Source organism: Opisthorchis viverrini, assembly GCF_000715545.1.
Source record: "Opisthorchis viverrini unplaced genomic scaffold opera_v5_11, whole genome shotgun sequence".
NCBI lineage: Eukaryota > Metazoa > Platyhelminthes > Trematoda > Opisthorchiida > Opisthorchiidae > Opisthorchis > Opisthorchis viverrini.
The window spans coordinates 3918893-3945981 of NW_008751667.1; the positions used below are offsets into that span (position 1 = coordinate 3918893).

Here is a 27089-nt window from a genome sequence, read left to right on the forward strand (position 1 = left end):
GACCAAATGGTCAGAGCGCGAAGTTACTGACCGTAAGGTCCGTGGTTCGGACCCGACCTTTGCCTCTCGACTTCCTCTGTCTAGGCTTGTACAACCTGGCAGTATCCCAGTCCGCGCCTCCGTCGTGTGGCACTGCAGCTAGGCACCGTGAGGGTGCTATAGTTGAACGAACTTTGTGCAGCACATTCAGTCGAAGAACATTAAAAAACGAGAGAATCAGTTGAGTCTCCCATGAAGACCAAAATGATTTACAAATGAGTATACTTGTCGAAATTAATCCCATTTCGGTTCAAGTAGAACATAATATTGACGGACACTCGGGGACTGCGCCTAGCTGATGGGCCTCAAGAAGGGCAAAACCGGTCGTGGGCTGTCCAAGAGTTTTCAGCAAACTTGTGAGTAGTTTCCTTTATGAAAATATACTGCGATATCTCGAATGTCGTACCAAATGCCAAACTGAGGTCGAAATGTATCTGCACTTGCGTGTCCATTGGTTTATTGCTTTATTGTGAACAAGATCGGAGCCCAAATACCCATCTATGAGACCGTCAAATCTACCGTCAAATCTAGCTAGTGAGCATTTTCACTAAAGTGAAACAGTCACATATGCTTTGTTCCAACTAACGAAACTTTAGCTGAAGAGAGGCGACCGTCGGTTGTGTGGCTCCATCATGGGCTGGTTTGGTTTTTACCGAATTTTAGAACTAACTTTCAGCTCATTCCTCGAAACAAAAAGTTCTAAGAAAAGTTCGGTCAAAAATTCAACTTAAAAAGTGGAATTCATTCAAATCGTTTGTCTGGCGATCAATCAAGACGCAACAACACAACTGTTAATGAATGGCGAGTCTAGTATACGCGATGTGGTGAACTTGGAATTGGACGAATTTGGCGACGCTTGCTAGTTTAGTTGCGAAATCCTTCAGTGGGTTTTTAATTCTAAAACATACGCACAAAGTTCAAACTTCAACCGCAGCCGACTGCGATCGTGAGGATGCACCGAATATAAGTAGTATCGGCACTGTTGACCGCACCTGCGGTCGGATCTCTCCCCATTCACTGAACCTAGTTTTTCGTATCTCCTGTTTCCGACAAATCCGCCAGGTGAATGAAAATCACATGGGTTGAGGTTGATAAGCCTGATGAGCTCCAAGAAGGGCGAAACCGGTCGTGGGCTGTCGAAGAGTTTTCAGCAACCTTGTGAGTCGTTTTCTTTATGATGTGACTGGTTGTGTACTTGGTACGGTCTAAAACGGATGTCGGCTGTGTGAGTTGGTATCGACCTGTACAACACGTCCTCGTAGGCTCTCTCCCGAGGCAGTTTGTTTCTCACTGTGTTCTCAACTCCCTCGAGTGTGCAAGGTTCGGATTAGAGTTGTTCTGTCCATTTTTTCCTGTCAGGAAACTCGGACACTGCGCCTACCTGATGGGCCCAAAGTGGAAGGGCGAAACCGGTCGTGGGCTGTCGAAGAGTTTTCAGCAACCTTGTGAGTCGTTTTCTTTATGATGTGACTGGTTGTGTACTTGGTACGGTCTAAAACGGATGTCGGCTGTGTGAGTTGGTATCGACCTGTACAACACGTCCTCGTAGGCTCTCTCCCGAGGCAGTTTGTTTCTCACTGTGTTCTCAACTCCCTCGAGTGTGCAAGGTTCGGATTAGAGTTGTTCTGTCCATTTTTTCCTGTCCCCCGACCTATATGTGTGAATTAACTTGACCCATGTCCTCTAATTATCTGAATTCCAGTTTGTCCGCACTTAAACCCAAAGGTTCTGCAGCCCTCCGTAATCCACTATTTTGGCGATGTGAAAATTCTGCCGTAGATTGGGCACTAAAAACTACTCAACTCCTAGTTTAAATTACAACGACATTCCTCGCTTGTTTTCTGTTATTCAAACGCGATCCGACTGTTGTGCACCATCCGTTTGAAGACTGATCAGCGGCACACATTTACTATGTCCGATTAAAGGCGATAGCTTTGACGCGCGATTGGGCCACTTCTGCCAACCATCGGTGATTTAAGTCCTGGATTCTCCACCAGGGAGGTGGCAGTGTGCACAAAGATTGTCTCATATTCCAGTTCAACAAAAAGGAATGGTTCCAAGCTCCGTTTGTGTTTTTGTGACGGACTGCCACTCCTGGGCTGGCTTTTCTGAGAAGATATGTACAGTGTGTTTAGACGCTCGACATGAGGAATCTCATCAAGCTGTTTTCTTTTAAACTGGTTTTCTGGTTGTAAGCTGAAAGTTTGTGTCATTAAAAGACATGCTAAACAGAGTTCTCTTCTTGGTCTCCCGAATGGTGCTCTCAGTATTTTCATCTTATTTACAAAACGATTGTTGTCGGTGTTACTGAGTAGTTTGAGGGAGTAAACAAAAGTAGGCGTACATTTGGATTGAGCGCTTTTTCAGTTCTTATAAACAGTACATTTTGCCTAGATACCTTGCATTTTCAGCCAGCCATCCGGAGAAAGCGTGCAGTGCCATACCTTCCTAGAATTCCAGGGTTGAATTATTGCATCGGAGCAAGAGCTCGAGGCTGACCCTCAGTTGCGTAAAATTCCCTTCATGTTTCAGCAGCAACTTGGGTCCAGCTACGGGGTGGAACATTTAGTAAAATGAAGAGCAGCCTTCAGCGAAGTGAGGCTTAGTGACGAGAATGAACTGTTCGGTTAGAAGCCACCAGACACGAAAGTAAATAACTCATTTACACACAGTATTTAAAAAGTGAACTTTCCTGGACGTTCTTTGAATAGTGAAATTAAATGAACAAACAATGCGAAACGGATCCATAATTTCCCTGCCAAACTTCACATTCCATCAAACCAGGGGACGATGTTTTTTCATATGACTAGACGCTACTCACATGCTTCACCAGTAGTACGTACCATGGTCACATTAGTAGTGACCACCCGTCTCATTTAAAAAAAAACAAATCTCATCCTCAAACACGGACATTCAAATTCCAACTTCTAAATGAAGCGTTGTGAAGTTCTAATAATGGGATGAATGGAAGGCTCTTTATCTGCCCCAACTAGGCGATCGATCCGTCGCACTACATGAGTACTATTCATTTATCATGAGATGCATGTGTTTGACCGACTGTTAGTGTAATATTGCGTGAGAGCGATATTCTTCGAGTATTCTGAACGTTCGTTCCTCTTGGTTAGCATCTCACCCTGAAGCTTTGCGTTCGGCTGGTGCAGAGTTGGAGTATCTATCAAGCCCATAGGCTCTTGAATGTCGAATAAACGGTGTATAGCATATAATACTATGCCCCCATCGACGGAAAGGAGTCTCCCGATTTGTCCACCGGGATACTTTCAACCAAATACTGTCAACGAACTGTATAATCAGACTAAAATCCTCAGACATGGTAATTGTTAGTCATCCAATATTTATTTGTCTACTATAATCAGACAATATCTTCCTTCCTTCCCTCCTTAGCACAAATGCGCCCCGGGTGGTCAAGGATCTACAAGGAATATTTATTTCATACGTGGTGCACTGCCGGTGTTGGATGGGACTGAAGTAAGTCAACCGAGTTGGACTTCTTATCTACAAATTAGAGCAAATTAGGACAAGGGTGGTCTCGACGATATGCATGCGTTCTGGGCAACACATGGTGGTATTGGGATTAAATTAAAATAATTCCAGCCGTGCGGCCACCTAGGTGATGGAAAACAATTTCAGATAGGCTAAACATTTCACACCCCCACACACAAATACACGTGGTAGACCACAGAGATCGCTTGTGTCCCCACTGGTTTTATATTGAAAAAGGGTGATAATGGTGCAAAAAAAGACAACGCAACTTGAACCCAAGTTTCACAAAATTAGCGAACTATACTCATTTGCGAGCGACACACCTCAAACCCGGCTGAATCTCTCTTTCTTGATGTTTCTAAGCAACTGAATGTGCAGCTCCAGGAAGCCTCATGTTTCATTCGTTTTGGTATTCGAGATATCGCTATACATTGTGTAAACGTAACCCACTACTCATAAGGTTGCTGGAAACTCTTCGACAGCCCACGATCAGTTTCGCCCTTCTTGGGGCCCATCACTTAGGCGCAGTCCCCGAGTTTCCGTCAAAATTATATTTTACTTGAACCCAAATGAGACTGTTTTTGAGAAATACACTCATTTGCAAATCGTTTTTGTTTTTATGGGATACTCAACTGTTTCTGTCGTTTTTCAATAATGTTCTTCGACTGAATGTGCTGCACAAAGTTCGTTCAACTATAGCACCCTCACGGTGCCTAGCTGCAGTGCCACACGACGGAGGCGCGGACTGGGATACTGCCAGGTTGTACAAGCCTAGACAGAGGAAGTCGAGAGGCAAAGGTCGGGTCCGAACCACGGACCTTCCGGTCAGTAAATTCGCGCTCTAACCACTTGGTTTAACTCGACTCCCTGCTGCACAAAGACCACCTCATGTTTCAGTTGGCACGATATTCCATTTATCACTATGTATTGCAAAATGCACTCATTTGCATATCAATTTTATTTTGGCAGCAACCTTATCAATAGTACGTTACTTCGACGCCGCTTATCGCGATATCTCGTATATCGTAGCAACCGAAACATGAGGCGGCCTGGTGCAGCACATTCAGTTGCCTGGAAACGTCACAAACGAGCGATTTAGCTGGGTTCCAGGTGAATATCTCGCAAAATCAAAGTTGTTTGCAAATGAGTGTATTTCCCTAACAACACAAGTTGTTTATATTGATTTTGGGGTACTTGGAGATCACGTTAAAGCTAACTGGTTTTCAGCTCGCCGGAATTTTGAGAATATGGCACTTCTAGAGCAAATGGTCATTGGTTTGTTCACTGAGCTGGGCAATTTGATCTGAGAATCATTGATCACCAATCAGGGTGACATCTTCAGTTCAGTGGAGCGTAGCAGTGGATTGAGTGGTCAATGGCCGTGAGATAAATAACTGACTGGCATGACATCACATCATATTGCGGTTGGAGACGCTGGAAGAGTCAACGAATTAAAAACGAGATTATGGCGTGCTTGTCAACGCGGTTTCAACGGAAAACGACCACTTCAGGCCATAAATCAGTCCGTAACGTCATCACATTGATCAAGCGTGAACGCAATCGCCTGTACAGATGTGAGAATTCACACGCATCCAGTGGAGTGCTGGCAACACGCTCACCTTGTGTACAATCCTGTCCTAGGTCCATGATCTCAAGGGAAGGAGTTGGTTAATTAGCCAAAAAGCACGATATAAGTGTCCCATCTGACGGGTGACGGGTAGCCTAGTTCAACGAAGGATGGTCACTGTTGAGTGCAGCAAAACCGAATTCAACGAACTTCACCTGCGTTTGTTCAGTAGTCGCAACTGGCAGAGAACAATATATTGAATTGGACGTGGGCAAACAATATAGATAGATTTAGACCGTGGTTCTGTAAGAAATGAACAGTAAATAATGAGGAGAAGTAAAAGAAAGCTGGCAGTCAGATTGAACCTTGGGCAACACAGGATGGCACAGAAAGAGCGGTGTTCTGTCGGACAAATTAGACGGGAAAAATGTTGTTCAGTTCAAAGTGGGACCAAATGTTCAGCAACGAACCCACAAATGAATTTGAATTAAAAACATTGGATATAGGACCGACTACGTATAAAATAGAATAGTCCAATATTGAAAGGGTAATTAATTAGTCGGAGGAAGTTTGTATTGATGCCACATCACGTGATTCAACTTGTTTCATCATTTGAACACACCAAAGATGCTCATTCCCTATCTAAGCGTTTCACCATGCTTTAAATAAACCTAATGTGAGGTCAGCGAATATACACTCATTTGCAAACTAATTTGGTTCTTTCGAGAGACTCACATGGAACCCAGCTGAATCTCTTGTTTATGATGTGAGGTCACTGTGAATAGAGGTCATCCAGATTTTGGTGCCACTTCATTACCCCGTGGAAGCAATGTCAAGGAAGTTCAAGCCTTATCAGTACTGAGAAGGGTGAGTGGTTTCAATCGCTGGATGAATTTGGCACAAATTTATTGCTACTCGGAAGGAGGCGAATCAACCCCTCCGGTTTTCTAGTTTTTTTACTGGTTGCATTTTGGAGGATCGGTTAGCATACAAGGAACCAATATGCTCGACACTTCCTCAGGAAATCTTGGTATGAATGCATCCTGATGGAAGGTCTACTGTGGCCCGAAATGAAACATGAGATTGTTTATTGAAATCTCACATATATCAGTATGATATATGACGTCCCTGGCCTGACGTATCACATCGAACATCACTAAAGACATCTTTAGAGGCGAGACGGACCAAGTGGTTAGAGCGCGAATTTACTGATCGGAAGGTAAAGTCCGTGAACCCGGACTCTGTCTCTTGACTTCCCCTGTCTAGGTTTGGGCAACCTGGCAGTATCCCAGCCCTCGTGCTTCCCTCGGGTGGCGTGGCAACTAGGCACCGAAAGGATGCTACAGCTGAACGATTTTTTTACGAAGACATCTTTGAGTTCTAAGCATAGTCATTCGGAACTCTTGGAAACCTAGAGAAGCCGCCTACCCTTGGAACGTATAGCTTATGTAATACGATCCGTCAGCCCGTGCGTAATAATAGTTACTATGGCTTATTTCGGTACAGTTAAATGGTTTTCCGCCAATAGAATTCACAAGTGAACAGTTACAGGGAGAGAAAACTCTCATATGCATCTTGTCTATGAAAACTGAACATCCGTCTTCTTCTTGAACGCGCTTTCCTGAACTTTCCTGGATGCTCATTGACTATCAATTAAACGTAAACGAAGGCCACAAAGCAATTCCACAAATTCAGTAATAAATCTCACTTTTCAATGAACGTGAAGCGGATTTATGACAAAACGACATACTACTCGCATGCTTAATCAGTAGTGTTCAACCCCTCCAATAGTGGTGAATCTCCCACAGGTCAGTAGCTAGCGGTGCAGTTGCCAACTACCAGGAAATACACCCTGGCCGCTAAAATTCAATCCCATTTAATCATCCCTTTTTAAAATTCTTGCCAGGAAGTCATTTGTCCGTGTCCTCGCGTTGGGCATCAGTACCAGCTTGGAGATGTGAATGTTTCTTTCCTTCCGTGGGATTTTACAGTGGCACATCCTCTCGAATTCATCATGTTATCCGAGAAAACACCCTCAATTTTCCATGTAAATTGGTCATTGAGATCTTGTGAGCAACTTTACGAAATAGAACTGCTTGAGTTGAAACAAAGTGACAAAGGATGGCGGATAACATAACAGAGAACATAAGGTTGACGGAAACTCGGGGACAGCACCTAACTGACGAGCCCGAAGCAGAAGAGCAAAACCGGTCGTGCATTGTCGAAGAGTTTTCAGCAACCTTGTGAGTAGTCTCCTCCAGGAGGATGTTACCCTTTGAAAATTTCCCAAAAACGTTGGCCTTCAAAATTCAAGCGGAGTAATTGAATTTACAGACTTTGGATAATAAGTTGAACCTCCCAGTTCCCCTCATTCCTTCAACCAAGACAGTTCTTTTGCTGAAGAGCCTGCCTTGTGTGAAAAATCTACAGTAAATCATTGTATGAACGTGGTAAGGCTGCTGAAGACTCTTCGACAGCCCACAGCCGGTGTTGCCCTTCTTGGAGCGCATCAGATAAACGCAGTGCTCATTTTTCCACCCAACTTTTGTTCTACTTGAACCCAAAAGGCACGAGATTCGACCTCCACGCTTATTTGCATACCAGTCTGGTTTTGATGGGAAACTCACCTGTAGCCCACCTGAATCTCTCGTTTCTGATATTCAAGGAGTTTTCAGCAAACTTATGTGTGGTGCATTGCTTCTCTATGATTCCCCCAGCCTTTCATTAGATCTTAAACAAAATAGAAGCCATTATCTTGTTTTTTGATAGTGATAAGGGGGAGTAGGACGATTCCAACACAATCTTTCCGCAAACTTTGCACGAAATATTGAGCAATCTGACTGTCTTTGTCAAACAAACAAACAAACAAACAACTGATGTGAAGTAGACTCATGCTCAGTTCTCAAATGGATCTTCCATTGAAAACAAACTCCACGCTTATCGTCTCAGTTATGATCATATCGATCAGTCCTCTTTCTACCCTGCTTGTTGGTCACAGTCAGTAGTAAATGGGGCGCAAAACACAGCTACGATTGAACTGAAATTGTATCGATCAGTCCTTCTTCCACCCTGCTTGTTGGTCACAGTCAGTAGTGAATGGGGCGCAAAACACAGCTACGATTGAAAACAATGTTGTGTTGACGCCAGAATATCAACTGAGACTTTGTATTGTGATTGAAGTCAATCTGTTGTAAGATGCCTAGAAGCAGTGTACGCCCATTTCAGTTTATCCGGGATCATCAACAGTGTACATTTCACAAAACTCCAGTCGAGAGTCTCGGAACCGCGACCTCTCGGCTAGTAGTCTGAACATTTGACGTTCCGGTCTCGAGTGCCTGCTCAGCAGTGTGATTCACTCTCACTAAGGGTATAGCGTCACTCATTTTTCAGTCATGGCCTCGAGTGGCAAAGTCCCAGAGATAGGGTTCTCTAACTTTTATAAATTCACCCATCTTTGACTTCAGGCGCATACTCCCGATACAACCGAAAACTCTTTGCTCAAAAACAGTGGAAACCGTCACTTTCATATCTCCCCTCGCTAGTGCAGTATCACCCAGAAAATTACCAGGGATCTTCCTAGAAAAAAAATCCACATCTTAGCACTCTGTTTGGTCTTTTCACCAGAATGATAAGCTGCGTCAATGCTCCGGTATATCTGGGGAAAAATCACGTGCAACTTTCAATTCGGCTTGTTTATACTAAGCGGTTCCTTCAGTGAAAACAAGTTGTGATTGTTTATCAGGGATAATTCCCACCGGGCTAACCGGAAAACTTCCCGCCGGCGAGGAAGATTTTAAAGAGGGTCAAAATACACTCGGCTGCAAATTACTTGAGAGACTCAAACAAAATTTCGTTCATGACTTGCTACAGCTGGATGTTTTACGCCAAGCGACCGCGTTGGAATATCTTGAAGGTAACAGATTATTGTGATAAGAAACAAAACTGAACCGCCTTGAAAGATGGATTACTTGATTTTATGTCATTTTTGGACTTGATCCGCTTCTATAAATTGTTCACTGGTCCTACCTGATTTTTAGTTGCAATTATGCCGTCATTTTAAAATACAAGATTTCCTCACACTACGATCAATCTATAGGTAGTTCAGTAGAGGAATGGTTTCACAAGATGAGTGGAACTTTGTTCCAGAGATGTTTGGTAAGCAATCGATGGATTAAGCAAAATGCACTAATTTGCGAACTAATTTGTTTTTTTTTCGAAAGACTCACTTGGAACCCAGCTGAATCCCTCATTTGTTATGTTTCTAGGCAACTTAATGTGCTGTACTAGGCCGCCCCATGTTTCGGTTGCTACGATATTCGAGATATCGCGATATACGTATATTCGTAGTGCACTACTCATAAGGTTGCTGACGGATTTTCAGCAACCTTATGAGTAGTGCAATCCGTGGATTTATTGTTCACCAAACCTCTCTGAAACGATGACTTCCCAATCGGTCCCAAGCATTTTCCAATGAGTGAAACTTCTTTTTGAGGAGTCATCCTCTGAGGGGCCAGTCAACACGTGACCATGTGATGTGATTTATGCGGTTGGAGGATGAGTCATGTCATGTCTAAGTGAGAGCTCATCACACTGCTAATCAGCCGCTCATGGCCAGGCGGGTAAATGTTCAACCATCAAACACAAGGTCATGGGTTCAAGACTCTCCGGAGTTTCGTGAGAGGCAGACTGCTGATAACTTAAGAATAGGATGAAACAGCTGCGAACAGCGCTGTTTTTCGTCTTCTTAGCATGGATTCGCCTCTCTAACAGGACGACAACTCACAGTTGTAAATTAGAAGATATCACTCCAAAATCAATCTCACCGGATTTGTTCAGTCTAACTCACTGGTCTGAGTGGACGTCACTGGTTATTCGTCCCTGAATTTAGTTTTGTTTTCTGCACGATGGTTAACGTCGTATTTCATCTATCTGCGTTAGTGGATTCAAACTACACATACACACATATGAACTATGACGGGCGCGTCACTGATCGATTTGTTGTATCGATTATTTCATCCGTCACTGCTGGTGGGATGACTTGAACTCATAAGGTGACCAGTTGAATCATCGTCGCATGCTGTTTTCAATTCTAATGCGGTAAAATCTATTCAAAAACAAAAAAACAGCACATTTACTCAACCAAGGTCATCCTGATGAAGCTTTCCTGTCCTTGAAGATCCTGATTTGAGACCACATAGGACCGAAACCGTTGTCAAATATCGCAGTGTTTGTAAACCAGCCAATGCTCCCTTCTTTTGGTTAGTTGGCTGACAACACAAAATGTGTATTCTAAAAGAGGGACCTCACGTGACACATAAGGAAATAAGACGTCTGGAATTACAGATGTTTCGCTGGGAGTCAGCATCTGGGTGACTAATAGATTTACAGTAGAAACTAGCTACAAAAATTTTAACTAAGACCATTCCAGTATTATACCCCTTCAAGTTCTTGTTACGAGTTTACATAGGATAAACCCATACCATTCTGGCAGGATGAAAAACTGATTCATGTCCCCTTGTTGCATCGGCTCTTTCCTAGAATAATAGGAGAGCGTAAACTGCGCGCCCAGATACACTGCGATTCAGTGCTCCTGCGCAAAAGTTTCTGAAAGCACTTTAGCAAATGTCTTCTGATTTTTCTCACCAGATAACCACACTGGTAAGGTGAAATTACCCTCAAGCAGCCTAGTGTTGCATATTTTTGGATTAGAGACACAAGTGGATGTCCAGCTTTCAGCGAAATACACTCATTTGCAAACTAATTTGGTTTTGCGAGAGATTCACCCGTTTGCAGACAACCGAATGTGCTGCACTAGGCCACCCATGTTTTGGGTGCTACGACTTTCGAGATAACGCGTTACATGTGTATTCGTGATGCATTACTCATAAAGTTGCTGAAAATTCGCCGACAGCCTACGACCGGCTTCGCCCTCCGCGGGGCTTATCAGGTAGGCACAGTCCCCGAGTTTCCGTCAACCTTGTGTTCTACTTGAAGCCAAACTGCACGAAATTAGCGAAGTACACTCAGTTGCAAACAAATCTGGTTTTGCGAGGGACTCACCTGGAACTCAGCTGAATCTCTTGTTTGTGATGTTCTCAGGCAACTCAGTGTGCTGTACCAGGTCGCCCCATGTTTCAGCAGATACGATATTCGAGATAACGCGGTACAGGTATATTCGTAATGCACTACTCATAAGGTTGCTCATAAGGTCGAAGAATCTTCAGCAACCTCATGAGTAGTGGTTAGCTTTCACCTAGTCAAAACGCAACAACACCAGCCTTCAGTCTCATCAGTGGCGTCATATGATTCGAAGCGCACCGTCTCCTCGAAAGGCAACCTGTCGGATAAAAGACTCGTGTAGTTTGTGGTCTCTCTCCTAAGCAGGTCACCAAACACAAATCCACAATACTAGCCAACTTGTGCGGAAACGTTGAAATCATCGACGTCAGCGCTGACTGACAGGAGGCGCAGTGCCTCTCCCATTAGGGTGGTACCGGCGTTGTCGTGAACAACCACGCGGTCGTGCTAGAGACTCAGTCACTACAGAAGACGGTTTTAAGCAGATCAAGAACTTTTGCAAAAATTCAAAGGGCACAGAGAAGGATGGTCGATTAATATGTGTCTCGTGATGATCCTCAAGAATACTGGTAGCTGAGGTGATCTTTGTTGCCAACCGGGCGTTTAAATCGTATGAATTTTCGATTGGTGATTGAGGAAAAAATCGTGGGTGACGCGTCTCCCTTCGCCTATCGTTAACGTGTAACAGTTAATCTGGCACAATCACAATTACTCCAATTATGTGTTTAAAATACTCAGATAACAGTTGGTAGAGCAGTCTTTTTTTGGTGTCTGTTTTTTTCCTTATATCAGACGCGATTCTCGCATCGTAATTCGAACATGATTTAAGATTGTTCCTCAGATCTTAGCTTCTGCGTATGGAGCATTTTACTTTCCTATTTTTTTATTTCAGTAGTTTGAGGGTCGAACTGCCTTTCTTTCTGATGCACCCTACCCCCGGATCCGAACAAAACGTTCAAGAGACCACACCGCAGTTTTCGAACAGGTGAGCATGTAGTTAAAGTAGGACATAAGCAGAGTTGCAAACATTTATACGTTGCTAATCCATGGGTGAATTGCAAAAGAGCACGAGGGAGGCCAGGCTCACAATTCACGTGGCCATCGATCAATCGGAACATCCAATGGAACCGACTGACCGAGTATCCAACCGTGATCGAAGGTCAACCCCGGCTAGCAGCATGTATATTAACACACACATAACACTACCCAACTCACAACCACCGACCCATCGCTGCTCTCCACCACGTCCCCTAACAACACACTGATGATGTCACCTCGATTGGTGATGAAACGTTTGCAATCAAATTGCCCAGCTCAGCGAACGAACCAACAACTAATTCAGACAATTTAACTATCAGACTCCCTGCCAACAAGGCCAGCAATTCGGCCCGATAGTTTTCAGCAGTAGCGTGTTCCACTCTGCCGTCATAATGTTGTGACTTGCTGAACGATAGTGCAACTCTGTACCGGTCCCTTGGCTTCCTGCTCCACCCACTATGATATACCAAAAGGCACGGTAGCTCTACACAGCCCTAATGGAGGCAGGAAAATTATTACAACTGTATTTATAGGGTAGTCAGAGTGTTCCACAAGGTCGTGCCAGAATCCCCGTGAGGGGGGCGAGAAGCGTCGGGTCAAAGGTGCTTGACTCGGATTGGCTGGCATTCTGACCAATCAGGGCATGCCTTCGTTTGGCCCGTGTCCTGCACGTGACACATCCGTCCAAATGATGTGGTGTTCGGTTATTGGGGACGGCTGGCCTCCGTACACATAAACATCCAATGACTAGCAAACTGTTGCCTGAAACTTACCCCATTTCAACAACAAGAATATCGTTCGCAAATCTCACTTGAGCTAGACCGTCCATTCTTACAGGACTCCTCAAATTTTCCGGAATTGGGAACATCATTGTTGGCAGAAAATCAATAACCCAATCTACATCGATGTAGTACACTCATACAACATGTAAGAAAGATAGTCACTCAGCCGTAGCACCTTTCCGGTGCTTTGCTGCCGTGCCACCCGAAGGAATCATGAAGGCTGAAGTACTGCCGATTTGCCCAAGCCTAGGCAGGAGAAATCGAGAGGAAGAGGTCGGGTTCGAACTACAGACCTTCCGGTCAGTAAGATCGCACTCTAACCAACTGAACCGTCTCTTCCTTCCTCCCGTCATACAACATGTACGGTCAACTCAGCCGGCCTCAGTGATATTTGAATTCTACGTATATTCCACAGGATATGGACCATTCAATCTCCAGATCTCTGTTGTTGTGAGTTATCCTTAACTCCGGTACGTACCATGATGGGGACGTGATAGTCATGCAAGAAGTCATACCTCAAGCTACGCAAAATGGACTGACTGGCTGGCTGGCTGATTGGCTGTTGTACACCCACACGTTTAGTTACATCCAGAGCGGACGTCATCCAGCGGGCTTTTGAATTCATCCTCGTGTGCGATCCGTCTGTGGACCACGCCACCATTGGTCACAAATTTGATTGTTCAAGTGTGCCAGCAGCTGTTTGGAAGGAAGGATTTATATCTTGAAATTGTGGTTATGTCAGTAGTCTCCATCGCTGTTCATGGAAGCTCATCTTCCTGTACACGGTGACAGAATCTGAGCGTCGTTCACCCCAATCGATGTAGAAGCGAATAGCATCGTAAAGAGGAGATAGTTCATCATTTTGAATATGAACCGAATATCCATCCACCTGACAGGTAAGCTTGGTATGTGCAAGTCATTCGTTGAGCGCAATATTCTGAACCGGTTTCGTGCATTTCTTCGAGGTCTACTGCAAACAGAAGCACCAGGTAATGTTGCATGCGCACTTCCCTGATTGCTTCCGTTATCCGTTCGACCGCAATGAGTCATCGTGTCATGATTCGACTATTCCCATAATCATTTCTTCCTTATTTGTAATATTCTCGCTGTGGTTCCATTCCATCTAGATAGCCTACATCAACTGCAACCAACATCATAGCTCCTCTGTGAAGGCTTTACCACGGTGTCATATTAAATTACTGAAAAATCGTTCAACAAACATACAATAGGCAGAATATTGTACGCATTGCTTGTTCGTTCCCAATGTAAATCTGGTTAAATTATGTTTCAGATCAAGGTCCTCCGACACGATCCAAGTACGATACACAGGCTTCCCATTCGCCTACTCAATGTTGGACAGATTTTATTTGCTTCGTCTGGAAAATGCTTACTCGTCTGGGACATTTTGCGATGCACGTGTAGGGTGAGGACGAAAAATACTTGCTAGCATGAGAGTGTACTTAGAAATTAGACACCGATGAGTTGTGCTCTGTGAGGTCACGTGACCATACACGGACTACTGAGTTCTTTTCACCCGAAAAAATATAATCTACTTCAGTGACCACTGTTGTATTCTCCATCACGTTAGCAGCGTTGGTTTCGGATCAGATAGGCCCTGCCACTAATGCAAAAAGTACATGTGCGAAAAGTTAAGCCCCGCCACACTTTTGCCAGCTCAAACTTGATGTACGCACACAACCTTGACCTATTTTTGATGAAAACAATTCCTTATCCGCATCTAGGCTCATTCTGCGCAAACATTTTCTCCGTTCGGATGTAAAACCTTAAATTAACTTTCTGACGCTTTCAACTTTCACTCATGACAAGGAGACGGCAACATGTTTGTTGCGGTGGCCCAGTTCTACACGTCGGTATCGATGAAACGCTAACATCTCGCCTTAAAAACCACGCAGGGCGAGTCCTTCCCCAACAGTGGATTTTCGGATGGATCCCCCGGGAGACTAAAGAGGTGCTCATGTGTGCAGTGCTAGATCGAACTGCGGCCATTTTGATGGATAAAATCCAGGCCTGCATCGCTGCCGAATCAATCATCCCCGATGTGTGGGCATCATATCAGAGAATGGAAACGATGATTGACATGAATTATACTCATGAAACGGTTAATCATACCGAAAAATTTGTGGAACTAACGACTAGGGTTCACAATAAATCATCGAATCTCTTTGGCACGTCTACAAGATGCAGAATAAACGCCAATGCGGCACACACCGATCTTTAATGGACAGCCACTTGTGTGGGTTCGTTTGGAGAAAAACGGACCGTTTCATGCAAATTATTAATGACGTCCAAATTTCACCCTCTTCAATAAAAACGGAAAGTACAATTTTCATATCCTCCTTTCTCTGATCTTTTTCGGATGGCGGGGGTTAGTTTTTTGATGGGGCTTATCTGGAAAAGATCCTCGGTTCCGATGATAGTATTTTGGTTCACTGAGTCATCCTCAGTTGGAATTCCATTATCTTGAATATCTTGTTGACGCATGACTTTTCAACCGCTTTCAGATTGTCTGAAGCCTCCCTGGACGACCACGTTTCTACGGTGCCGGCAGACAATACAATTCGACCAAACATCAGCGAGGACAGACCACAAAACGAATCGATCAGGGAGTGTAGTGTCCAACACTAACTTGCCCGGCACGTGCTCCAGATACATCCGAACGACCATTTATCGGTTGATATTCTGTCGATATGTTCCATGCACCTGAACAACACTCTGTTTACCGATAAAAACTCCTGTTCAAAACATTCGCCCGCTTGTAATCTTGGGTGCGAAGATATCTCATCACCACAGCAAATAGTCCGTCTTGTTAGACTTTTTAATTGAAACTACACGAATGGACACAGCTGTCGCCAATTTCTCGGGGGGAGTTTGGTTTACCCGCCCATCCTCTCGATGGGTAGTTCATCTACACATTAAAACAACACATCTGTCTAGAGATGCACTCATTTGCAAATCAACTGAACTGATGTTCCACAAATGAATGTGCTGCACGCAGGCCGCCTCATGTTTTAGTAGGCGTGATATTCGAGATGTCGCAGTATATTTTCATGAAGGAAACTACTCACAAGGTTGCTGAAGGTTGTCGAAGAGATTTCAGCAACCTTGCGAGTAGTTTCCGTCATGAAAACACACATTTGTGTTTTATTGGTGTTAAATGGTCCCACGATCAAGCTCAAACTGGAGTAAACTGACACCATATCATCGCAAATTGGCCGAAATGTCTGAAAACTAACGTGAAGAATTTCCAGACTAACAGATGACTCTCACAGGCTGGTAATTCACTTCCTTCGTGAGCCTATTGCCGAAGCTTCCACAAATATTGGGGATAATCATCGGAAACTGAAGATCAACGTTTTTATCTGTCTGTCAGGGTGATTGTCCCCGCAGTAGTAAAATCGTTCCTTCATAACGAATGGGTCTTTCCGAATTTCCTCCAGAAATAGTTTATAGAAGAGGTAATCGGCACAAAGCGCCAATGATCGGCCGAAAAGAGGCCACGTTAGGAAAAGAGCCTTTTTTGCTCTCTCGCCAATGTGATCTTAATTTGTTGAGGACTCCGCTGGAGTTGTTTTCTGGTGTTGACAGAGTCCAATTCACGCAAGATACCTCTGACTTTGAGCAAGAAGCTCGGTCGCACTATTCTGGTTAGTTATGTTCTCCCGTTTTCTGGAGATTATGAAATTTCAATCGATTTGATACTGTGCAGATGAAACCAGTCTGTGCCGAAGTGTGGAAAAGCACTGCACAGCTGTTTCGACACTGCTGAGAACCGTTACTAGTAACTAATTTCTTGGACATTTGTAAGCCGCGACCCTCCAGCCAGTGGTTGATCACTTAACCAGCTGGTCACCTGTGGCTGATCAGCGGTGTGATTAGCTCACACGTATACAGGACATAGCGCCACTCATCCTTCAGTCACGTGGTCCACACCATATGGTCACGTGAGGACTTGTGTCTCGGCTAAGACCATCTTAAATGGAAACCCATGCAAACTGCAGAAAGATTTCCTTTCCTATGATTCTTCCTCGTTTATATTCCTACCCCCTTTTCAAACTATCTTCCTCAAAGTCTTTTCCATATCAAGTTCGCCTAAGTAAAAGACCGGTCACAGCCTACAATCGATACTGTCTATTGATCATTGCACCATAGCGCGTAATAATCAATAACTCATCCTGAAACTGGTTAAGACGTGAGAATCAGCTTTCACCTAAAGTACGGTCTGTTCGAAGTTTACGCTGTCTACTTTCCGAGACTGCAGCAGCTTTTCTGACCTTTCCAGGAGCTGTTTCATAATAAAATACCTACCAGAAAATACGCCTGTGAAATAGGTGAACTTGAAGGATTACTCACCTGTACTCTGCGCGGGGTTATTCAGTCCTGGGTTCTTCTGCGTCGCAGCAGGTGATTTTGCCATATCCACGACGAACTGATGCGTCAGCGAGATAGGAATTAGGCTCGTTAGGGTCGTAGATAAATTTCATCAGGTAAGGATAACTGGAACATGTATTTCGCGTACCAGAACAAACAAAGCCGTGTTTTCAACAAACACATTTGCCCACGAACTTGGTTTTCACAGGAGACTCAAATGGATCCAGCTGCAGCTCTCGATCATAATGGACCACTACAAGTTCAACACCAAGTTTACAAAAATCGGCAACTGTGCCTACCTGGAGAGCTCCAAGAAGGGCAAAACTGGCCATGGGCTGTCAGCAACCGTACAAGTAGTGTGCTTAGTCTAGGCAACAGAGCCGTGCTTTCATTGGCAAGAGACCGACCATGAGGTCAGTGAATGCTCTAGACGGCCCATTAAAAGTTTTGATCTTTCGGAAGCTCACCAGTTTTCACCAGGCGTATGTTACTGTCGATAAAGATTCTGTTTCCGCTAGCATGAAGCAAATAGTTCAATATGATCAATAAATTGGGAGGTCTGTATTCTACGGCGCCCGGCGATAACTGGTTTCCACATCCGTGGGCTACATAAGGGACATCTGAAGGGGCGAATTCTAGCCAGGTGTTCTCCCTTACTTCCGGAGAACGGATTGCGACGGTGTGATTTGTCCGGCGGTTCGCCTCTAAATTGGGTCCAAAACTTGCAGCCATCCGGCTCATGAAAAGATGTATTTCATAGAGTCGTTTTTTAACTCGTGAGATCTACTGTGTTCGTTCGTGGGATTGAGTCAGTCCTGAAGAAACGAAGTTGTGAACTGCCCTGTAAGTGAAGCCAATCTATGCTGAAAAGCCGGGAAGCGCTGTACACCTGTTTATCCCTATTGGGAATCATCAGCAGTGCGCATCTCACGAAACGCCTGAGGGTCTCGAACCCGCGACCTGCTGACTAGCCGTTCAGCCACGAGTGGCTGATCAGCAGTGTGATTAACTCGCACTTAGACAGGATATAGCGCTGCTCATCCTTCAATCGTGGAATCCACATCACGCGGTCACACGTGATGACTGGCTCCTCGAGCAACGAATTCTCAGATGGAAATGTACTCATCAGGTCAAGTTTATCGTTCTACTGAACTACTCAGAGATTGTCGGTAGTGTGAGGAGATTCGGGTTTTTGTGAAAATCCCGTTGAAATGAAATGCCTAATAGCATTTGTTCCAAGTATTTTGGTTAAATTTGTCATTCACGCCACGTGGAGCATAGAGACGTATGGAATGGCTAATGCATTTTGGTCAGGACAGGTCTGCTTTTGACGTCCTTGCTAGAAGCCTTACTGCGATCATACCATTCCCCATCACTCGTGTTCAAATTTTGAGCTGGTCTCATTAGGCTGCTGAGTTGCGGGTAGCTTTGTAATCAGTGGAAGAGCAAGTCTGCTACGCGCGGGAAGTGTTTGGTTGATTCCAAATGGCGAAACACAGTGTCGATATAGGTCAGCACGCCAAAAACATCTAAGCGTTCTGCGTATCTGATAGCGTGGTTAGACATACGACATTCTAGTATGATAATCGGTCTAGGCCGGATGTTCTTTCAAAGCGCGCGCGTTTATTTCGAGAAAAATTTCGCTTCAGAAGAAGAGGTTTCTAAGCTGGCAAACAAGTTGGGTCGGTGGACTTGCTTGAATGGGGATTTTTGGAAATTCACATCGTTCAAAATCTAACTAATCAACTTTCGAATTAAGGAAAATGTTGCAGCTTGAAGTGCTCATTCAAGGCAGGTAGTCATCAGGTTTTTGTGCATTTCGTACGCCCTCTCCCAGATGTTGATGAACATTGTTCCTAAGGGAAAAAAATTAAACGCAATGCCAATCACAACAGTTTCCTCAAATGAAACCATTCACAAAAAATATATTTTAATGTGAGTGGTTAACTGAACGTCAGCCTTCCCGCAATTCCATTGGTTGTTTTTCTACCTGTGCTGCGGTGTGGTATGCATCCTCTGAATTTGATTCGTTCCCTGAACATCTTTTTTTCGGGTTGATTTTATCACCCTTCTGATTGGCCAGTTCACAATTTGGGAATCAGTGAATAAGTAATAACCTTATAAACTGGTTCAGGTAAGAAAGAAATTGATTATTAACGGTGCGCTGATGATGTCCGCTTGATTGGTAAAGAACCATTCGCAAACCAAGCTCGACGAAAAGATCAACAGCCACCTAATCAGTGACATATTTTGTAGGTTTATCACTTCTCCCTCATATATAGACCGTTATTCAAGAGTATCCTCCTTTTTTGGTTGACTGAATCCTTCGAAAACATCCACGGAGGGGGTGATCTTTTCTGGAGAAAACCAACCAACTGGTGTCGTTCTCAACGTACCAATCGAAAATGGTCTCAAGTAGATGAAGGTCAACCCATTAGGGAACATTTGATCATCCAGACATGGCTCTTGTCACAACCTCAAAACCTTGGTGTGTACCAAAGTTATGACAGGGATACAACGTGATGGGAGCCACCAGAGGTTTTTCGCTGCTGTTTGCCCCCCAGGAACAGTATTTTTTGGTGACCTAAGCCCAGTAATTTGCCTACTTCCTTCTGTACGCAACCATCGAATTCTTGAGGTACGGGTCCCAGAATGGACATATTTTGGTTGGTCCAATGAGTCCCGTATCACGGACTAGAACTTATTCAGGAAAGACCGCTTGTTCACTTTGCCTCACATGAGATAAAACTGTGTTAGTAACACGCCTTCGGAGGAAAAGCACATTACTGAACCGGTAGCCACCTTAAGACCATACGTGAAAGAGGTACAACCGGTCAGATAATCACTTTGTACCGAAATGCTGAAACCCATTTCTCGTCTTCTTCACCCTCCTCTCCATTGACAGGAGAGTCGGCACCTCGAGGATATCTGAGGTGATCTTGGTTGAGAGACGTAAGTAGTCTTGCAGGACCAGAGAGCTTGGTGGCATTTATGAAAGGGCGCTGTTTTGAACAGGAGCTTAATGTGCCTCCAAAATCATGCACCTGTTTGCGGAAAATTTTACCTGTGATTCCGTCCTAACTGTGAGAACACCGATTACCGAATAGCATGCAAGTAGTAAGCTGTGTCACGAATCTACGAGGGGCTATTCCTCCTACTAGGAGTTGGCTGTTGTACCGTTCGGTTCAAATGATTGATCAGCAGCGTGAATTACCTGCATCCAGACAGGGAAGACCGATTGATTCTAATAGTGTGTGTTCTCAGACCCACGGGGATTTCCGACTATGGACGGTCGGCTAAATCCTCCTCTCTTCGTTCCTCAGAGTTTTGTCCCTGCGTTTACCTGCTGTGTGAAGAACTACGTAGGACATAACAGGAATAATTACCTCGGACATTGGTCAATGGGGCAACAAAGTGACACGGAGCATGAACCGAACCGGAACCCATAGTTCCTAATTGCAATCACTGCGAGGTCGATCACCCAAATGAGCTTGATACTTCCTGATAGGGAACCCGCTAGTGATCGCCATACTGTTAAATCCTCAGTATGCGCTCAAACCGTATGTGCCCCAAAACGATACACGGAATACGATGAATCGATGAAGATTGAGTAGACACTGGCGAGCAGTTCTCCCAACTGCACAACTATCAGTGAAAGGAAGAAGGCCTTCTCTGCGGAGTTGTTTATTAGCTAATGTCAAGTGACCAGTTACAGACTATTGGACAGGGAAGCAAAACTCAAATCCGCATCTTGTTTACACAAAAACTGGACATCCATCTTCTCCTGAACGCATCTTCTTAAACTTTCCTGCAAATTCATTGGCTCCAATCATTCATTGCTCAAATCCAAGCCGATGTACAAAGCGACTCCACTAATTCCGCAACAGATCTCTCATTTCAAGAGACGCAAAGCGAATTTACAAGAACAAATCATACTACTCGCATGCCTCCCCATCAGTAGTATTACCGTTACATCGGTATTAATTTGGCAATCGATGTGTACAGCCATCTTGTCAACGTAAATGGGCTGCGAAGTCAGTCACGTCAAGAAAATGGAGTTGCCATTAGTCAGCGTGTGGCAAAATGTCGACTATTCTGTTAGTACCCGAACCTTCTGACCAGCACTCCGTACAAATTGCCGTCCAGAGGTGGGGGTGGGTTAGAACCTAACGGGGGATTCGGGAAGGGGACGAGTTTGTCTGATATTCTTTTTTATTTGAGCTTACATGCACAATAAATACATTTCCCGGAGAAGACAGATGACCCCTGGCTAGTAAATTCATCTTTGGGCCTCACTTAGTAAGCAAAACTCGCCTTCAGGCGGATGAAGAAAGCCCATCTAATCTAGCGTTCTCCCTTGTTTTCTTGGACGAAGATCCAGTCAGTCCAGAAAACACTGAAAGTGACGTGGGGAAATGAGAGCGAACTACTTATATCGGCCATCGATTATCTTGTTTCATATTTTTGCAAAAGTTCTTGGGACGGAAACCACATTGATCACGTCGGCACGCAGGAACCTTCTGGACAAATTAAGGTGATAGGAAAACAGTTGATAATTGTCAGTATATGTTTTTTCCTGTCAGTGAAGCCACCAGTCTATGCTGAAAAGCCGAGAAGCACTGTGCCGCCATTTTATCCTCGGTGGGAATCGTGGACATTGCTCACCTCACTGGCAAGATGAAATCTCTATGGAATATTCCCTAATTGTCTGTCTCAAAAAAGCATCACTTTCTCAGGTACACAGATTGACTCCAGCCAGCGGCAATACAGTGTTAAATCACTTCAGTGAATACATTTTTAGCAGTGGTGTACACGTTGATATATATATATATATATATATATTCAGTTTCCAAGTTTCAACCCAGCTTCTGTTTGCAAGTGAAAACAATCCAACTTCAGAAGGCCCGTAAGCACTGTACAAGCGACTAAACCTTTCTTGGGACGTCAGTGAGGTTCAAACCTACAGGCTTTTGGCTAGTGGTTAGATACTACTCAGTGGGTCACTGACTAAACTTTGGATAGAATATGGTAGGAACTCGAGAAATACACTCATTTGCAAATCAATTTGGTTTTCACGAGAGACTCAACTGAATCTCCCGTTCATGATACTCTACAAGTGAATGTGCTGCACACGGACCGCCTCATGTTTCAGTTGGCACGATATTCGAGATATGACAGTATATTGACTAAATCGTTGAATGATCCTTACTCATAGGGCAGACCCATGTGAAGTTAAATCATTTTGAACAATTAAATTTACAATATTCAGCCAGTTTGAGGTCGGTGGGGATTGTCCGTATGAATCGAAGCGATGAATTCCATTCACATCACGATCAGAGGGAGGATACTTTCACAAGATGAGTGGAACTTCTTTCTGAGAAGTCATCACTCGAATAGCCAGTCAATATATGACCACGTGATGTGGTCTCTGTGATTGAGTGGTGCTATATCACGCCCAAGTGCGAGTTAATCACACTACTCCTGGCCAAACAGTCGAATGCTCAAACTACTGGCTGAGAGGTCGCGGGTTCGATACATTCTGGAGTTTCCTGAGATGCAAACTGGTGATAATTCCCATTAAGGATGAAACAGCTTCACAGTGCTTCTCGGCTTTTCAGCGCATATTTACTTTGCTAACGATACCAACTTACAAGTAAGAAGAACTAGACGTTTGCACTCTTGCGATTCGGCTCGTTACGCTACAATGGAGGTTCATTGCTCGACGTTTCAAACATAGTCACGAGTTGGATAATCACTATTAAAAAACAAAAACCAGATTGACAGTTACTGTTACATGATCGTTCTGACGGCATCATTCGACTGGCCAAGGGGACGCGGCCCTCGTTCGCAGTTTGAGGTATCACGCTTCTGGTTAGACCCGATCAGACAGCTGATACCGTTAGACCAGCGCTCCGGTTGATGCAAGTGTCACCCCTCAGAAAGTCAGCATGGCATCATTCCACCTCTTTTGAATTTCCTGTTTGAATTGGTTGGGCCCGATCGAACAAGGCTCTGATTGTATGCTAGAATGCTCAGAGTAGAGGCTGAATCCTTTCTGGTTCTATTATGCTGAGGTAGGATGTGAGGAAGGAAACGAGCACTTTCATAATGTCCGGTAGTGCTACTTCTCCCTTCTATATAAGTAGCACTGTAGTCCTCACAGCAATTCTTACGTGCACAGTCAGCTGGATTACTCGGGAATTGGGATCCTTGGGGAAATATCAGCTCGGGTGGCTTCTGGAATTGATCTGACGTGTTCTTTATGGAGCATTCGGAAACCCGTACTCAGCAGGCCATTCTGCAAGCACAAAATGCGTTCACTCGACACATTATAGGTAAATATCGCATTATCTAAAAGGGACCACATACCAGTTCAAGTTGACGCTGTGAATCCAGTCGCGTAATCAACAAAATTGATATCCACACCACTTCTGTTTCAGAAAACGCTTCAATCATCTTGAGGCAAGTAGCTGGGTGAGTCCAAGCCCGGCGAAGAATGTGGGCTGTTAGCCAGCGAATTTTACAACTACTCACTAGTAGTTAAACCAAATTCTCTGGCAGGTTTCGAGTGTAGTGATTCACTTGATAGGTTCGATAGACGGATTACTCAACTGATACGACCAGGAAGTTTACCAGGCCGCCGTTTGAAGTTTCTTGAATGACAAGGTGTTGCCTGGGGAAATTCAGCCCCCTCTCAATCGGGTGAGAAGGGTGAGCTAATTCTACTATTCACATCGGAAAATACTACTGAATATTCGGCCAGTTGTCTGTACTGAAGTATTCATGGGAACTTAAGAGAGATCTTTCCAGATAAGCCCCGCCACGAATGCAAAAAGTGCGCGTGCGAAAATTTAAGCCGCGCCACTTTGTGTCAGCTCCAATTTGATGTACGCACACAACCTTGACCTATTTTTGATGAAAACAATTCCTTAATTGCATCAATGACACTTTCAACTATTTCTGACAGGTGGAGGTGTAACGCCCGACAGTGTCGGCAAGACATCAGTCTTCGAAAGGGAACTTGGCTGGAGCGGTCCGGGATGGAGTTTAGGCCATTAATTCTATCCATTTATTGCTGGTCCGAAAATTTGGCAAAAATCAAATTCTGTTCAGAGGAATTATCTATTAGCCACACGACCACTGTTGACTGGAAGAACTTTCTTCGCGAAGTTTGCGCCTGGTGGCTTTTGCAGACTTCAACAGTTATCGGCGGTCCACGTCTACACGTCGAGATCGGTGAAACGCTAATATCTCGCCGTAAAAATCACGCAGAGCGAACCCTTCCCCGGCAGTGGATTTTCGGAGGGATCTGCCGGGAAACTAAAGAGGTTTTAATGTATCCATTGCTAGATCGAACTGCAGCCATTTTGATGGACGCAATCCAGGCCTGCATCGCTCCCAGCTCAATCATCATCTACGATATGTGGGCATCATACCAGGAAATTGAAACGATATGAATTATATTAATGTCCGAATTTCATCCTCTTCAATAAAAACTGAATGTACAAGTTTCATATCCTCTTCTATCTTATTTTTTTGAATGGCGGTCTCATCTGGAACAGATTCGTTAAGAGTTCTTCACTGGAGTGAACAATGCGAATCGTGTCGTGGTCTTTATTCGCCGGTATACTGACCCGTACAAAGGATCGCACTGCTTCGGAAACCGGTGTTTTAAACAGCTTTTTGGGCGGTTTTCTTTCGTCTCGACTGAAGACGTTACGTATTCGATGCTGCAGATGACTTGTAGCCAGTCCTCCCATCATCCATGTCGGCTACGAATTCACGGGTTTTTGTCTCCCTACAATGAAGGATTCCAGGACCCCCAAAATTGATTCTATGATTGGAATCTCTTTATACCGGCATCCAGATATCTTTTGAACTGGTCTCTCGTGGACTCGTTTCATCCCTTCCCTCCAACACGCACATTCTTCCCCTGAGATGAGCTTTTCCCATCCTTCGCTAGCCCGTTCGACTCTGAAGTTATCACAGAATATTCATGGCCATATCAATAACGGTCGGTAATTAACAAATCCACAAACTCCTCACCGTCGACCCACTGAATTGTGCTTTAGTTAGTCTCCACCATCTGACACTGCGAAGTTTCTCCTGCATATTAGTAATAATTGTTCACCCTTTTCGGCGCCTAGCTGCCATGTCAAACTCAAACAAGGCACCAGGGACGAGATTCCGCCAGCTGGCCCGAACCTAGACATGCCTGACCTCCCGCTCGATTCGCACAGTCAAACGAACACCATCAACCTATCACCGTATCATGAAAAATCGACCGGTTCTCCTGCTCGTTGAGAATCGCCACGCTTTCTCGTGTACGCCTTCTCATGGAGTTCAGAAAAGCATTTGTTTTGATCAAATGTGCGTGACAGTATGATACACTTTCTTCAGGCAATGAGTATTGCCCCCCACCTCCGTTAATTAAGCTCTGAGCACGCAAACTGGGGCACACTCAGGAGAATAAACTCTCTCGGCGTTTGTTTAAGCCCTACACACACACACACACACTGGGATTTTCACTGTCCGAAAAGTGTGAGCACATGGCATGGCAATGCATCGAGTGCCCCACGCGAAGAGTACAGTGGTTTCTCGCCTGTATTATCATTCACTTTCTCGCTATTAACAAATGTGTCATGCGCTTGTGCCCACACTTACCTTTTTAACGACTTCACACACACACATCGTATGTAAGTGCTTTGGCTGGCGCTCCGCTTATGCACGTGTTCACCTGGGATGCGTTACCAGTTGCCGAAAAGTGCGCACGCAACCTTTGTTAGTAGTGAGAAAAATAAACAGTAATAGTGACTTCGGTGCGCATTCCTGAAAAACCGGAAAACTTGAGCATCTTTACTGAGAGTCATCAGCAGCAGTGGACAACCATCAACCCATCACTACGCACCCAGCTCAGCTCAACGAACAGGCCAACGACCATACACCTTGATGTGGTCCAGCAAGAGCTTGACCACGTGATGCGAATTGTGTGATTGACGGATGAGTGGCGCGTGATAAACACGGCAATGAGCAGTCACTAGTGGCCGAACCAGTTTAACCTCTGAATACCGGTCGGGAGATTGTGAGGTCGAGTCGCCCTGAAGATTTGTGAACTGCACATTGTTGGCAACTCCCAACGAGGATGAGACGGTCTCCGCAGTGCGTCAGCTTTCCGGCATATGTTGACATCACTCACAGGACAAACCCCCCATTTGGAATCAGCAAATGTCTACGAAATATCGTTAAACAGAAGTAGTTGGCAACTTTTGTATCGGACACTTAACACATTATAAATGTTGATGGCGAAATCTTCTACCGAGTGTGGAATCTCCCGAGTTTCTCTCTTATTTTGTTTACGCGACAACTTAGAAGAGTGATCAGCCTGGTCGGAAATCATCATCATCGACAGCATGACATCAGTGTTCAACACCGATGCTTCAGTGCCGCACAACCATGATCCGTTTGAAAGCATTCTTGTGAAAAAAAAATAAACATGGATGGGAAAGGACTTAGTGCTGGCTTACCACAATTATTCCGAGGTACAGACACCTCCGAACACTCATTCAGGTAATTTAGAGAGGAACGAGCAGCAAGATCGCCACTGACGTCGGTTGGCAGACATATCTTGCAGTGTCCCAATCAGGTGCAGTTAGGATCACGCGGTCCCCATCCTGGAAGGCGAGTAGCACCGACAG

At 44.6% G+C, this 27089-nt stretch overlaps 1 protein-coding gene across 1 annotated transcript in view; it reads left to right on the forward strand.

Moving 5' to 3' along the window:
• Positions 1 to 15820, forward strand: part of T265_01105 (hypothetical protein) — a gene marked incomplete at both ends in the record, with an annotated part of 117988 nt that extends 102168 nt beyond the window's left edge. The window contains 3 exons of the mRNA XM_009165048.1: positions 3442 to 3525; positions 12078 to 12170; positions 15528 to 15820. Coding sequence (XP_009163312.1) covers positions 3442 to 3525; positions 12078 to 12170; positions 15528 to 15651 — 301 coding nt within the window. The remainder of the gene's footprint in view (positions 1 to 3441; positions 3526 to 12077; positions 12171 to 15527) is intronic.
• Positions 15821 to 27089: the final 11269 nt, after the last annotated feature.